This window comes from Eptesicus fuscus, chromosome 18 (assembly GCF_027574615.1).
Source record: "Eptesicus fuscus isolate TK198812 chromosome 18, DD_ASM_mEF_20220401, whole genome shotgun sequence".
In the NCBI taxonomy this organism is placed as follows: domain Eukaryota; kingdom Metazoa; phylum Chordata; class Mammalia; order Chiroptera; family Vespertilionidae; genus Eptesicus; species Eptesicus fuscus.
The window spans coordinates 1,346,257-1,359,711 of record NC_072490.1 but is presented as its reverse complement, the minus strand read 5'-3'; the positions used below and the strand labels follow the sequence as shown (position 1 = coordinate 1,359,711).

The window sequence follows — 13,455 nt, the reverse complement described above, 5'->3', positions numbered from 1 at the left end:
GGTCTTTGAGGTCGGCAGGCAGGTGGGGCTCTGCCGCTGCACGGGTCACACAAGCACCAAACACAGCGCCGTTCCCAGGGGGGCCTCACCCTGGGGTCCGGGTGGCTCCAGGGACCGGGAGGGGGTCGATTCAAAACGTCCCTCCTGAGGCAGCTCACAAGCCAGCCCTGAGCAGCCTCGGCTAGTGAGGGTCCAGGGTTCGAGCTCAGCGTCTGACTAGCTGCTTAGGGGCCAGGCCCATGGGGCTTTGGACCAGCATCCACAGAACCATCTGCTGGCCCAAAGCTTGGCCACATGGGCCAGGTTGAGACCCTCATATATGTTGTCTAGATCGTATGTGACCCTCATGCATGTTGTCTAGTTGTATCTATAAAGCGCCTTGTGGTAAGAGAGGTCACTTCCACCCTGCAGGGGAGCACGCGGACAGGTGTGCGGTTGGGGGGAGGGCCATGCGGCCTAGATGGTTCTTCACAAGGGCCCACTGAGCCCGCAGCCCCTGGCCAGCAATGCACCCATGGCAGAGCGGATTCAGTGTTTAATTCACGGGGAAGCAGACATGGCTACAGGGATGGGCTCTGCCCCGCACGTGCCAGGCGCTCTGGGAAGGTCAGGTGGGTCCCTGGTTCACTCTGCAGCTTGGGCCAGAGGTGCGAGCATGGTCCCTCCAGGTGGGGGGATCAGAGCAGCTCCTGTCGCTCGGCCTTCGTGACACAGGAAGTTGAAAGTGGCACAAGCGTTGGGCTGCAGGGAGAGAGCCAGCATCAGCTGGGCTAGGGCCACGCCGCTGCCCTCCCCGCAGCACCCCCACGTCCCGACTGACCGTGTCCTGCACCTCCACGGCGAGGCCCCGCTGCCTCATGGCGCGCAGTACCCGCGGGGGCAGCCTCTCCGTGCGGTCCCCGGTGCCCACCACCACGATCTCTAGGGCAGGACGGACACGGCAGGTCTACAGCTAGACGGGCCTGCTGACGGGCCGCGCGGGGGCTTTGGGGAGCTGGGGTCACCCCAGCCCTTCCCTCCTCCCATACCTAGTGGGGGCTCCAGCATCCAGAAGAGAGAGAGGCTTTCTTCCGTGATGTCCAGGTGGGAGCCTACCTGTGTGGGGAGGGGACAGGTTACAGAGAGCAACCCCCGCAGGTTTCCCCGTAGAACCGCTCCCCGGGGCACGGAGAGCCCAGTGTGCAGGGACGGATCCGGGGTGAGCCTGGGCCCGGCCTCGGCGTCCTGGCGGCGGGGAGCGCTCACGTTCCACTGCAGCACCGAGTGCGGGAGCAGCGCGCAGGGCCCCAACACGCGGTTCCCGTTGACCACGAAGCCGCGGCTGCTGTAGCTCTCGATGTAGGCGGCGTGCGGGGCCTCGCGCTGCAGCACGGAGATGTGCGTGCGCTGGTACAGCTCGTCGTCCGCCGGCGTGAGCCGGTGCCCGCGCCGCGGGGCCCTGCGGGGGACACGGTCAGGTCTCGGCGCGAGAGTGAGGAGCCGCGGGACCGGCTTCTTGGGGGGGGCGGGGGGACAGAACGCGGGCCCGGACTCACCGCAGCAGCTCCGCGGGCGGCGGGCGAAGCGCGGGCCTTGCTCGGCCCAGGCCGCGAAGCACGAACGCGGCCGCCATGGGGAACCGGAGAGCGGGGTCAGCGAGGGCGCGGCAGAGCCCGGCCCCGCGCGGCCACAGCGCCCCCCGCGGCCGGAGGGCGCCGCGCAGCTCGGCCGGGCCCGCGCGGGGGGCTAGGGAGCCGCCTGGCCGCCAGTCCCAGGAGGCGGTGCCCGCGTCCGCACCTGCCGCCGCCGCGCCCCGGGCCCCGCAGGCAGCCTTCGGGGCGCCGGACCCCGGGGGGCGGGACCGGCCTCGGGGCACCACCTGGGTCCCGGCCGCGGCCCGGCGCCCGGCTCAGTCATCCGCGGGGCCCCCGGGCAGGCGGGGCGCACCTGGCGAGCCGCGCACCTGGCCGGGGCGGGGCGCCGGCCCCCGGGCCCCTAATCCCGGCTTCGGGGCGTCAGGTTTCGAGGGCGGCGGGAGGCTCGGGTTTCCCCGCTGCCCTCGGAATCACGCCCCTTCCCAACCGTCACCCGCGCGACCGTTGGCGTCGCGTCCGCGCATCGCGCGGGGCGTGGCCGCGCGTGGATTGGCTCTTCGGGAGCGCGAGGGGGCGTGGCCGGGCGGTTTCTTCTTAAAGTGGCTCCGTCTGCGGCCGGCGCGAGCGGAAGGGGACGTCGCGGTCGGGCAGCAGTGGCTGTTCTGGCGGGACCTGCCGGGCCGAACCGGACCAGACGTTGCACGAGGCGGCGGCTGGCGCGGCTTCGTCCTCGCTCGCTCCTTCCGCGTCCCGGGAGCTGCCCCGCCCCCGGCCGGAGCCGGACCCCAGGGCCTCGGGCGCCCTCGCGGGTCCGGGCATCTCCGCGCTCTGTGCCGTGGCCTCGGGGGAATGTTGCCGCGTCTGCTCTCCGCGGGGCCGGGCGGGCGGCAGGCTCGGTACCGACGAGACTGTCTCAGTCGCTTCCTGGGGGTCTTGTCGCCGTCGTGGGCCATTGGGGCCCCTCGAGCTCGAGCTGGTAGCGTCCCCGGACAAAGGGCCCGGGGGCGGGGTGTCCCCACGGCCGGCGCGCGGCTTGCTTCCTCCCCGGCCCCGCGGGAGCGCTTCCTTCCTGGCTGGTCCTGCAGCCGCCCCGACACTGTCACCTCGGCGGTGCCTCTGGCTCCCTGGCACCAACAGCCACATGCACCGCGGCTGCACGGAACCTCCCCGCGGGTGCAATCCGGTTCGGGACTCGGCCCCCGGGGAGGCCCCCCCCCCCGCCCCTCCTATTGTTTGGGGGCCAGGTGAGCAGCGCATTCCCACTAGATGGGGTTTCACCGCCTACTCCTAGGTGTGCCTCCTGGGACGGAAACAGGGGGCTCTATCCTGGCCCCAGGGCACCCCCTCCCACGGCTGGACAGCGGGCAACGGAATCCCAAAAGCAGCTGTTGTCTCCAGAGCATTCCAGCTGCGCTTGGATTTCGTTCCCTGCTCTCCTGCCTGAGCAGCGTCCTGGTCCACAAGGGGGGGCGGTCCCGACCCCAGACACCCCACTGGGGCGCACCTTTTCTCAGGTGCGCCCTCAGGCTGGAAGGAACGGGTAGACGTCGGGGAGCCCGGGGGAGCCTTGGTGAAGGCGAGAGAGCAGGCCCCGGGCCGCCCCAGCCCGCAGCTCGCTCAGGACAGCCCTTGGCTTCCTGGGGACAAACCACTCCGTGTGCCGCGAGGAGCTGAAGCCCCTGGTGACAGCTGCCCCGGAGGCACGCGCTGCTGCGTGGAAAGTGCGTTGGGATGACACGACCAGCCCCGCTGACGGGCGCCCGGGAAGCCCTCGGGACGTCGTGTCCGCCCGGTGCTCTTTCGGCACCTCCGGGGGCGGGGGGCTGGAGCCCGCGCCGCCGAGGGACGGGTTCGGCCAGGCTCCCCGCCTCTGGCCCCCCTGAGTTCGGGCTCCGGCTGCTGCGGCGCCCCGTGCGGCGGGGTTTCAGTTTCAGGGAGGAAAAGGGGTGATGACTCTGGAGCGGAAACTCGCAGGTGCCGTCACGGATGAAAGCTTCCTCTCGCTGGGCGCAGGGTGCTCCGCTGAGTCGGGCGGCAGCGGGAGGCCCGGCAGAGTTCGCCGGGTTAAAGGAAACGCTTCCACACCGGGCAGCCCGGACTCCATCCGAGGCTTCCTGCTCTAGGCTCCCGCGGAGAAGGGGTAACCCGCCAGCGGGTCCAGCGGGAAGAAAGGGCCCCAAAGGAGGAAATGACCTGACGCCGCGGCACCCAGTGCCCTTCCGAGTGAGGGCGAAGCGGGCCGTGAAGGCGGCGCTGTCAGCTGCCTGCTCCCGGGACGGCTCGCCGGGAACCAGTGTTCGTGCGCAAAGGGAGGGGCGTGAGACTCGGGGCGCAGAGCCCCCGTCACGGTCCTCCTCCGGCCGCTGGGGCGGGGGATGGCGACAGAGGCCCGGGCCCAGGGGAACCCCGAGACGGCGGGCCCAGGACTGAGCAGGACAGGCGGGCCACGGCGGTGCCGTCGTTGAGAGCGGCCGCCACGGTTCCCCTCCGGTGCACCTGCCACTCGGGGCCGGATCCCCGCCCCGTCAGTCGCTCTCCCGGAAGCTCGGCCTCCAACATTTTGCTTCCGGTTCCGCTCGCGCCTTCCGGTCCCTATGGCGACGGGGCGCCTCGGGTTGGAGGAGACTCTGGGGGCCCTCAACGCGGCCCTGGGCCCGGGCGGCCCCGTGTGGTTCAAGGAGACGCGCGCCCGCCACCTGCGCGCCCGCGACTTCCTGGCGCCGCGGCGGGCGCTGCAGGCGCGCTTCGGGGACGGCCAGGTGCGCGCTGCCGCGGGGACGGGCGGGGGGCACCGGGAGCGCTGCTCCCCGCTCACCGGCCTGTTGTCCCGCAGGTGCCGGAGCGCGTGGTCCGTGCTGTGGTCGACCTGCAGGGCCCCGGCGTGGCCCCGGTGCTGCGCTGCGAGCCGACCCCCGCGGGGCTGGCGCTCCGGCTGCAGCGCGCGGCCGTCTTCGAGCGGGTGCTCGGGGCCGTGGGCGCCTACGCCTCGCCCGGCCGGCCCGCCGCTGGGGCCCCGCGCGTCCTCCTGCACTGCCCTGCGCTGCGCGCCGCCCCCCGCGCGCTCCGCCTGAGCCAGCTGCGGGCCGTGCTCGTGGCCGACCACCTGGCGCGGGCTTGGCGCGCTCACGGGTGAGCGGGTGCGCGCGGGGCCGGAGAGGCGAGGACGTGCCCGTGGGCAGTGGCGGCTGCGGGTGGGAAGCAGGGCGAACCGGGCCAGGCGCTCGCCTGAAGCGCCGCCCTCGCCTTGCAGGGTCAGGGTGCGCCTGGTGCCCGCCGTGCGGGACCCGCACTTGTCCGCCTTCCTGCAGCAGCTGCGGGTGGACTGGCCCGCTGCCTCGGAGCGAGCCTCAGCCGAAGCCCTGAGGAGCCGCGCACTCGCGGAGGTCGCCTCGGCGGGTGGCCCGGGAGCTCTCCCTGCCGGCGTCCTGGGCAGTGTGTGCCTGAAGGAGCTGGTGGCGGGACGGGGACGCGCAGCCGGCTATGACCCCAACCTGGACCGCTGCCTGGGTAGGAGCTGGAGCCGGGCGGGCGGGAGAAGCGGGGGCCGGGGCCGCTAGCCCGTGCCTGTCTCCTGCAGTGACCGAGGACCTGCTCTCCCAGCTGGCGGAACTGCAGGCGGCCGCGCAGCACCCGCCTGAGGACGGCTCCCCGGGCCCGGTCAGTAGCTGAGCCCCGCCTGTGGCGTCGGCGAAGGCGGAGCCCGGTGTCCCGTAGTGACTGTCCTCCCCGCAGGCTCCCGCCCCCGGGGCCGCGGACAGCTGCGTGGCGGTGCACGTGGTGAGCCCCGAGGAGGAGTCCCAGCAACAACAGCTGGACCTGCTTTGGTGGAAGCTGGATGAGCGGGCGCCTCTCACACAGGTGGGGTGGGGTGGGGGTGGGCTCAGAGGGCCCTCGAAAACCCTTGAAGGGGGCTGCGAGCTGACGGGCTCGGAAGGGGACATGCAGCAGGTGCGGTCCTGGGAGAAGGCGGGTCTGGAGGACAGGGGAACAGGTGACCCTCCCGAGGGGCTGGGCCTGATGGGGAAAGGCTGGGAGCCGCACCAGGACTCGGTCCTGGAGGGTTTATTGCTGGAACGCCGCCAGCTGGCTGAGCCCCCGCTGTCTTCCTGACAGAAGCACCTGGTGTGCGGCCCGGTGAGAGCAGCGGGGGCGCCCAGCACCCTGACGGCACCCGAGTACTACGAGTGAGTGAGCGGGAGGAAGGCCGCGGGGACGCCGAGGTGGGGGCTCTGCCCCGGCCCTCCTCTCACTCTCTTCGAAATGCAGGCTCCGGCTCGCACAGGTGCGCGCGGCCTCGGCTCTGAAGCACAGCAGGGACCTGGCACAAGGTGCGCCTGGGAGGCTCCGGCTGCCCGCACCCCCCTGGCGCCTGCCTGCAGCCTGACTGCCGCCCTCTGCCCCGCAGACCCAGCCTGGACAGAAACCTTCCGGGTTCTCTCCGCGGCGACCATCAAGTTTGAGATGCTCAGCAAGGCCCCGCAGGGTCAGGTGAGCCGGTGCCCGACCGTCCGGGCAGGGGCCGGGCTTGGTGGCCGCCGTCCCTCTGCAGCTCTGCCTTCCGCAGCTCCTCCTGGACCTGGCCGACAGCATGTCCACCAAGGGCACCAAGAGCGGCACCTTTGTCATGTATAACTGTGCCCGCCTCGCCACCCTCTTTGAGGGTTACCAGCGCGGCGTGGACCGAGGCCTGTACCCCACTTTCCCACCTGTGAGCAGCCTGGATTTCTCTCTGCTCCGTGAAGAGGTGAGTGCCCTCCCGGGAGTGGCTCCCTGGGGCGGCCTGGACTCGCCGTTCCAGCAGCCTTTCTCCCCCAGGGTGAGTGGCTGCTGCTCTTCAACAGCATCCTCCCCTTCCCCGACCTGCTGAGCCAGACCGCAGCCCTGGACGCGGCCCGCACAGAGACGGTGAGGCGGAGGCCAGTGCGCACACCCACTCTTTATTCGGGTCTGGGTACAGGGCACAGGCGGGCCACTGACTCCGTCTGCCTCTAGGTGTGCAAGTTCCTGGTGCAGCTCAGCATGGACTTCAGCTCTTACTATAACCGGGTGCACATCCTGGGGGTAAGGGCACAGCACGGGGGGTGGGCGGTGCGGGGAGGGAGCTAAGGACGAGACCAGCAGGCCCGCTCTCTCCTAGGAGCCTCGACCACACCTGTTTGGTCAAATGTTCGCCCGGCTGCAGCTCCTGCGGGCTGTGCAGGAGGTGCTGCACACGGGGCTGGCCACGCTGGGCCTCCCTCCACTGAGCTGCCTCTGAGCCTCAGGTGCGGCGCCTGGGATGTGCACAGGCCGCCATCACCTGAGAACCCCGCTGGCCGGAGACGTGGAGACGAATAAATCCTACAAAGCTGTTCTGTGCGAGGCGTGGGTGTGTTCTTGGGCGGCCTGGGCGGCACTCAGCTCCCCTCCAACGCTGGCTCTGAAGCTGGGAGCCCGTGGCTGCGCACCCCCGTCTCCTCCCCCCCGCCCCCCCCCGCACGCTGGGCCTGGGCACAGACATCACTCCACTCCCCTGCCTGTGAGCAGGCCCCACGCCCAAGTGCCAGCCACCACGGGGCCCCTCAGTCGTACCAGTTGTAAACCTCGAGTCCCTGGCCCCCAAGAGCACAGCGGTGACCAAACTCGGGGCTCACGGGCCAGCAGTCCATGTCGGCCACGTCGGGCACGTGGTACACTGTGCTGTTGATGAAGGTGGGTTCGCCATGCCCCAGGCGCCAGAAGGTCAGCCGCTGATCAATGGAGGCGGAGACCATGAGGCTGGGGCTCAGCACGTGGAGGCCTGTCACGTGAGCAGCATGTGCACAGGGGACCGAGTGCTCCTCCAGCACGTGCAGCTGGGGGGCCAGCTCGGCACCCCCCCCAGCCTCGTCCCGCTCTGGCAACTCCACGGCAAGCACGAAGACGTGGAGGGAGCCATCCTCGCTGCCACTCGCCACGAGGTGGCCCTCGCGTGTGGGCAGGGTGTGCAGGCTGTTGACGCCACAGCTGTGAGCCTGGACCGTCAGGCAGGGGGGGCCCAGCCCTGGAGGAGGAGGAGGTGGTCAGCCCCGTCTGCCACACGGGGAAGGAGAGTGGGAGGTGGGGAGGGGCCGCCAGCGGCACGCCAGCTACTCACGATAGGGCAGCCCGGGGTCTGCGGGAGGCTCCAGGGCAGCGGAGCCGTGGTCCAGCACCGTGGTGAGGTCCCAGAAGGCCAGGCTGCCATCGGTGGCCGCGCTGCACAGGAGCAGTCTCCTGGGAGGCGGGAAAGGCGGCTGGGTCAGTCGGGCGACAGCAACAAGGGCGCCCAGGGACCCAGGCAGACCCCCATGCAGCCCCCTCACCGCCGCTGGCTGGGCGCCTGGTGTGTGAAGGAGTGGACCTTGAGGACACAGCGCTGGTGGTGGAAGGTTTCTGCCAAGAGCTGCAGCCGCCGCCCGGAGTCCTGCAAATGGAAGAGCCTGGGGCGGGGGGGGGGGGTGGTCAGCTCAGAACCCATTCCCACAGCCCTTCGCCCTACCTCCCGGCCCTACCGGAGCCCACGCTCACCGCACTGCGCCGTCACTACAGGCTGCAGCCACGAGGGGGCCGAGGTCAGGCGGGTCAAGCTCACACACGGCTAGGCACATGTACCTGCAGAAGTAACGCTGTCACGCAGAGCCCCGCCTTCCGCACCCCGCGCCCTGCCAGGCCGCACATCACCTGGTCTCTGGGTCCACCTTGACCATGCGGTGCCGGCCGCGCCGAGAGGCCCAGTCCTCGTCCAGCCGGTGGGATGAGAGGTGCATGACGTGGCAGGCGAGGCGGCTCGGGGCGCTGGGGTCCAGGGTGACCGTGATGTTGAAGCAGTGCATCTCCGCCCGGCCCCCCGCAGACACCACGCGGGCAGTCAGGCCCGGGCGAGGATCCTGAGGGCCAGCTGGGGTGCTAACGCCCCACACGGCCACGGCGCGCACCGAGGAGATGTGGTTACAGACGGCTGTCAGCGCGTGGGCGGAGCCCGTCGCCGTGGGCAGCGCCAGGACACAGATGGTGGTGTCCTCGCTGCACGTGATCACGATGTCGATCAGGCTGGGCCCCTCGCTGCCCGGCTCCAGGTCCTCGGGCTGCATGAAGCTGGGCAGCTCGAACTCGGGCCCCAGCGTGATGGTGCCCACACGCTTGACACACGTGATCTCCCGGCCATGCAGGCTCTCCCGGAGCAGCACATGTGGCCGGGTGCAGCCGCCGAGAGCCCGGTACAGCAGGACGTCACCGTCCTTGAGGCAGGCAAAGGCCATGGCCGCCTCGGTGTCCGAGAAGGCCCAGGAGCGGTGGCCGCCGCCGCAGGGGACCACGTGCAGCTTCTCGTGCGACCGGGGGCTCCACACCACGAACTCGTTGGCGTGGAAACCCAGGATGACCGTGCTCCCATCAGCCATCACACGCAGCCCGGCCACCCAGCTCATGCCCCGACAGCACTTCCGCCGCAGGACGGGCTGCAGCTGGCTGCCTCGCACGAGGAGCTGGTAGTAGGCACCGTCGCGCCCGGTGCTGTACACGAAGCCACCATGGCAGGTGACCGAGGTCACACCCTGCTTCCCGTGCAGGGACCGGAGGATGGACACGGGGCCCCACTCAGTCAAGGCGGTCTCCCCCTCGCCACCGTCTCCACCCCCGCCGAGGTCTCCGGCACCAGCCTCGGCCTGGCCTCCAAGCCCCAGATCCTGGAGCAGAGCCGGCCTGGAGGGGAACAGCAGCACCGAGCCCCGTCGGTCCCCACACACCAGGAAGTCGCCCGGGGGCAGGAAGGCACTGCACGTGTGCCATCGCTGCTTGCTGGGAGGCAGCCGGTACCGGCAACGTTCCTGGACGAAGATGGCCTTGCCGGAGGGGGCGGCCGTGACCTCCAGGCAGGCCACCACGCCGCCGGGGCCCGACGCCAGCAGCAGCAGCTCCTCGTAGCCACGCAGGGCCCAGCTCACGCTGTGCACCTTGCCCGGGAACAGGGCCAGGTCCACGGCCGCCGTGGGCGTGTTGATGGGGACCACCTTGACGTGCCCCTCCCCGTTGGCCATGGCGCACAGCCCGAAGCCCTCCGGCCCGGGGGCTGCCTCCAGAAGGCAGTAGGACTGGAAGCGCTTGTCCTCCAGCAGGAGCTCCCAGCACTTGACCTCAAGGTCATAGAGGTACAGGACGCCTGAGTCCGTCACCGCCAACACTCGCCACGAGCCAGCCAGCGTCACAGCCTTGAGGGCACCTGGCCTGCTGGGGGACTTGAAGGAGAGAGCAGAGGCCCCGGAACCTGGGTGCCCACGCCCTACCAGGTGCCACAGCCGGATGCCCGAGTCGTCACCCCCCGTGATCACCCAGGCTTGCTTCTCGTGGGCAGCGAGGGCCCGGATCCCACGGCCCTGGTGGCCCCGAAAAGCATGGAGGATCTCCCCTTCGTGGCTCCACACCAAGCAGACACAGTCCTCTCCCGCACTGACCAGGTAATTCTCCAGCAGCTTGACCTGCCACACGCGGGCGCTGTGCCCAAAGCAGTGCCCAATACTCTGCACCCGACCCCCCGGCACCCGCAGGTCGCCCACCTTCCAGATGCGAACACTTCGGTCTTCTGACGCGGTGGCCAGCAAGCCCTTGCTCTCCAGGTACGACATGCTGAAGACGGCACCCACGTGCCCACTGACCCGCCGGTCAGGGGCCACGGGCTTACTGTCCACCAACGCGGCCGCCGGGTACCAGACCAGCAGCTGGTTGGAAACAGCACCTGCCACGACGGTCAGCTCCTTCCAGGTGTCGCCGATCAGACAGGCCGAGGAGAGGGTGCACCTCTCGGTGCAGGGAACGTCCTGCAGGAGGCAGCCTATGACGGGGTCGTATAACACCACCGAGTTGTGGCCCAGGGCCAAGGCCATGTTCCCCTCGAGCCAGCGTGCGTCCCAGACCCAGTCGGGCATGGTCCACAGGCCCGAGCGCCATAGCTCCCGAAAGCGGCCCTGCCCCCAGCTCATCTTCACGACTCGGAGGCCCTTGCTCCCGAACGCGGCGACCATGGCCTCCACGTCAAGGTCTCCTTTGGGCTCTGGTCGCACCCGGAACCCGTGGATAAGATAGTGGCCGAGCAGGTTCTGCACTCGCTTCATCATCCGCAGGTGCCCCCCAAAATCCAGGCTGTACACCAGCATGTCCGGCCCCTCACCTGGACAGGAGCAAAGAGCCACATCAGGACGCCTCCCCTAACGCTGAGGAGCCACGAGGAGAGACGGGGCGGGGACCCTCCACCGGGGCCTGCGGATGTGCGGGACAGCCCTGCAGGCTCACCCAGACTCCTCCCTCAGCCCCCTCCTCACCCACCCCCCTCCTCTGGCTTCGGACAGGAACCTCAGCTTTAGCCCCCGCACCCTTAGCCTCACTGACCTGTCCACGAAGTCTCCCCCTGCGCCCAACCGGGCGAGGCTGCCCACTAAGACCTCTTCCCCTGGGGCCACAGCGCACCCCTGACTGCCAGGAGCGTCTTCCCTGCATGGGGGGCGGGGGCGCCCACACTTTGGCAGGAGGGCTCCTGTGGCCCTCAGCGGCCTCCTGGCTGCCCTGCAGACACCTCCCTCACTGCTAGCTCGTCTACCACCCTCTGCCCGACCCCCTCCCCCACCCAGGAAGCCCACAGCTCCCTCTTCTCAACTGTCCACATCTCTGTCTCCAAGCATGTGGAGTTCATGGCCTCGAGTTTGCAAACCCCACCCGTGTCCTTGGTCCAGGACATCACCTCTGAATCTGAAATGACGGACCGGTCTCATGCCATTCCTAGTCTGCACTCAATCTTCACACATTCAATCAGCATTGGCTGGGCAGCAATTACAAACCAGACAATGAGCCGTGTGCTGAGCAGTGGAAAGACAAGCACAGGGCTTGCTCTGTGGCAGTGGTTCCCAACGTGGGCACACGCCTCAGGGGGCAATGTGATTTTTAAGGGGGGCAATTCAAGAATGAGTTATTAACTGAATTTTTTGCATTTCTTATGGTTCTAAGGGCCTCATATACAGTATATAAATGTATATTGTGACATTTATGCATTTCAGTTCTCATGTTTTGAAACTATTTGCTATTTTTCCGTATCACTTCATATTATTTTTAACTATTTCTTAGTGATCCCTTCCTCAGTCCTTTTATTTTTCTCTCATGGATGCCATGTTCTTTGGAAGCTTGTTTAGACCAAGTTAATGGCCTTTCAGGCTTCCTCCTCGTGAGTAGGAGTTCACTTTTTGAATAATAAGAATTATATATGGGGGGGGGGGTCAGGATTTTAGAGACGCTTAGGCGGCGCGGGGCCAAAACGAGGCTGGGGGCCGCTGCTCTATGAACTAAGCAGACACTGAACAGCAGCGAACCAGTGACCCATGCCGTTTAGTTGGTTTGTTCCAGGAGGACATAATGAGTCTGCTCCAGCGGTTCTCCACGGGGGGGGGGGGGGGGGGGGGGCGGGGGGGCTGCCCCTCAGGCCCTGGCCCAGTCGGGGCATTTGTGATGGTCCCAGGAGCAGAGGCAGGGGTGCTGCTCGGCACCGACAGAGCAGGCGGCCGCTCCCAACAATGCTGACCCAGGACGTCCAGGGAGACACTGAGACCCAAGCCGGGGAGCCAGGGAGGCCACCTCGAGGCGAGGGCGCCCCACGGCGGCAGCGCACCCAAGGGAAAGCGGGTGGCGCGGGGCGGAGAAGCCTGGGAGGGCTCTGCCATCCGGGTCTCGGGTCTCGGTCCCCGGCCTTTGCTGGCCTGTTTCCCAGCCCGGCCCGCGGAGGAGCGTGGACATGGATGTCCTGGACCCCACCCATCTCGGGAGAGGCTCGGCCTCCGCCTCCCGCACCGACCCGCTCAGAAAGGTCTCACCGGGTTTCCCAGACCCCGTCCCGCTCAGACGCCCCACAGCCCCAGCTTCCAGGGCAGCGCCTCCCTGCCCTCCAGGACCCGCCCCGCCCCTGGGCCCGCCTCCTCCAGGCCCCGCCCCTGGGCCCGCCTCCTCCAGGCCCCGCCCCGCCCTTGGGTCCGCCTCCTCCAGGCCCCGCCCCGCCCTTGGGTCCGCCTCCTCCAGGCCCCGCCCCTGGGTCCGCCTCCTCCAGGACCCGCCCCGCCCCTGGGCCCGCCTCCTCCAGGGCTCGCCCCGCCCCTGGGCCCGCCTCCTCCAGGCCCCGCCCCGCCCCGCGGCCCGCCTCCTCCAGGCCCCGCCTCGCCCCGCGGCCCGCCTCCTCCAGGCCCCGCCCCGCCCCGCGGCCCGCCTCCTCCAGGCCCCGCCCCGCCCCTGGGCCCGCCTCCTCCAGGCCCCGCCCCGCCCCGCGGCCCGCCTCCTCCAGGGCTCGTCCGCGCCCCCCAATAGAGGGGCCTCATCCCGACACCAGTCCCGTCTCCTCGGAAGGAGCAAGCCCACCCCGCTCATCTACGGGGCCGCGCACTCCCCCCCGCCGCCTCCGACACGGCGGGCTCCCCGCACCCCCCGCGGCCCCAGCCCGTCCACGTTAACGCGGCTGAGGAAGGGCCTCGGCAGCCACATCGGAGTTTGTCTTCTGGGCCGCTCCGGCCGGGCCACAGTCCCGCATCTCCGGGCTCCGCCCACCCCGGGCGCCCCCGCCGCCGGCCCCGCCCCGGGCATCCCTCCCCCGGGCTCCCCTTTGTTCCCCACGCCGCCCGGGAGCGCGCGGCTTCTCCGCTAACTCGCGCCTCAATCGGAGCCTCACCGGCCAGCAGCCGCTCCCGCACGCACTCCAGCCCCGTGACCGGGAGCAGCATGAGCTCGGAGGTGGCCCGCGGCCAAGCGTAGTCCTCGGGAGCGTCCATGCCCGCCGGTCAGCCAGCAGCTGCGGCCGCCGCGACGGAGAGGGAGCGGAGCTCTCGCGAGACCAGCCTTCCCGGGCGCCCGCCGCTGA

The 13,455-nt window shown here is 69.7% G+C and overlaps 3 protein-coding genes and 1 non-coding gene across 6 annotated transcripts; 2 read left to right on the top strand and 2 right to left on the bottom strand.

The window, feature by feature from the left end:
- Window positions 1-517: 517 nt before the first annotated feature.
- On the bottom strand, window positions 518-2,068 carry NDUFAF3 (NADH:ubiquinone oxidoreductase complex assembly factor 3). Of its 2 annotated transcripts, none has more exons than XM_028133461.2 (5): window positions 1,536-2,068; window positions 1,246-1,438; window positions 1,029-1,095; window positions 821-946; window positions 518-741 (listed from the first exon to the last, which is right to left on the bottom strand). In XM_028133461.2, the coding sequence occupies exons 1-5, from the start codon at window positions 1,610-1,612 to the stop codon at window positions 608-610; spliced, it is 597 nt and encodes a 198-aa protein (XP_027989262.1). In that variant the 5' UTR covers window positions 1,613-2,068; the 3' UTR covers window positions 518-607. The 2 variants fall into 2 exon arrangements, with proteins under 2 accessions (XP_027989262.1, XP_008154035.1); XM_008155813.3 differs by having other exon boundaries at window positions 821-921; window positions 1,536-2,065.
- Window positions 2,069-2,928: 860 nt separating this feature from the next.
- Window positions 2,929-3,014, top strand: MIR191 (microRNA mir-191). Its single transcript, NR_128978.2, has one exon. It is a non-coding gene; the product is annotated as a microRNA mir-191 (primary transcript).
- Window positions 3,015-4,132: 1,118 nt separating this feature from the next.
- On the top strand, window positions 4,133-6,932 carry DALRD3 (DALR anticodon binding domain containing 3). Of its 2 annotated transcripts, none has more exons than XM_008157613.3 (12): window positions 4,133-4,333; window positions 4,408-4,703; window positions 4,825-5,081; window positions 5,152-5,231; window positions 5,307-5,432; window positions 5,688-5,758; window positions 5,841-5,902; window positions 5,980-6,062; window positions 6,139-6,318; window positions 6,390-6,479; window positions 6,567-6,635; window positions 6,712-6,932. In XM_008157613.3, the coding sequence occupies exons 1-12, from the start codon at window positions 4,169-4,171 to the stop codon at window positions 6,829-6,831; spliced, it is 1,599 nt and encodes a 532-aa protein (XP_008155835.2). In that variant the 5' UTR covers window positions 4,133-4,168; the 3' UTR covers window positions 6,832-6,932. The 2 variants fall into 2 exon arrangements, with proteins under 2 accessions (XP_008155835.2, XP_054585388.1); XM_054729413.1 differs by having other exon boundaries at window positions 4,134-4,333; window positions 5,307-5,351.
- Window positions 6,933-7,048: 116 nt separating this feature from the next.
- Window positions 7,049-13,452, bottom strand: WDR6 (WD repeat domain 6). The gene is made up of 6 exons (XM_054729412.1): window positions 13,267-13,452; window positions 8,256-10,737; window positions 8,103-8,186; window positions 7,898-8,014; window positions 7,690-7,808; window positions 7,049-7,596 (listed from the first exon to the last, which is right to left on the bottom strand). Exons 1-6 carry the CDS (start codon window positions 13,364-13,366, stop codon window positions 7,136-7,138), a joined length of 3,363 nt encoding a protein of 1,120 aa, XP_054585387.1. The 5' UTR covers window positions 13,367-13,452; the 3' UTR covers window positions 7,049-7,135.
- Between the last annotated feature and the right edge of the window lie 3 nt (window positions 13,453-13,455).

Coding starts and splice junctions, on each gene's coding strand:
- DALRD3 (XM_008157613.3), top strand. CDS start 4,169: ATGGCGACGGGGCGCCTCGGGTTGGAGGAGACTCTGGGGGCCCTCAAC. Junction 5,433..5,687: donor AGCGGGCGCCTCTCACACAG/GTGGGGTGGGGT, acceptor TCTTCCTGACAG/AAGCACCTGGTGTGCGGCCC. Junction 5,759..5,840: donor ACGGCACCCGAGTACTACGA/GTGAGTGAGCGG, acceptor TTCGAAATGCAG/GCTCCGGCTCGCACAGGTGC.
- WDR6 (XM_054729412.1), bottom strand. CDS start 13,366: ATGGACGCTCCCGAGGACTACGCTTGGCCGCGGGCCACCTCCGAGCTC. Junction 8,187..8,255: donor AAGGTGGACCCAGAGACCAG/GTGATGTGCGGC, acceptor TTACTTCTGCAG/GTACATGTGCCTAGCCGTGT. Junction 7,809..7,897: donor CAGGCGCCCAGCCAGCGGCG/GTGAGGGGGCTG, acceptor CCCGCCTCCCAG/GAGACTGCTCCTGTGCAGCG.
- NDUFAF3 (XM_028133461.2), bottom strand. CDS start 1,612: ATGGCGGCCGCGTTCGTGCTTCGCGGCCTGGGCCGAGCAAGGCCCGCG. Junction 947..1,028: donor GATGCTGGAGCCCCCACTAG/GTATGGGAGGAG, acceptor GTCTAGCTGTAG/ACCTGCCGTGTCCGTCCTGC. Junction 742..820: donor CCGTGGAGGTGCAGGACACG/GTCAGTCGGGAC, acceptor CTCTCCCTGCAG/CCCAACGCTTGTGCCACTTT.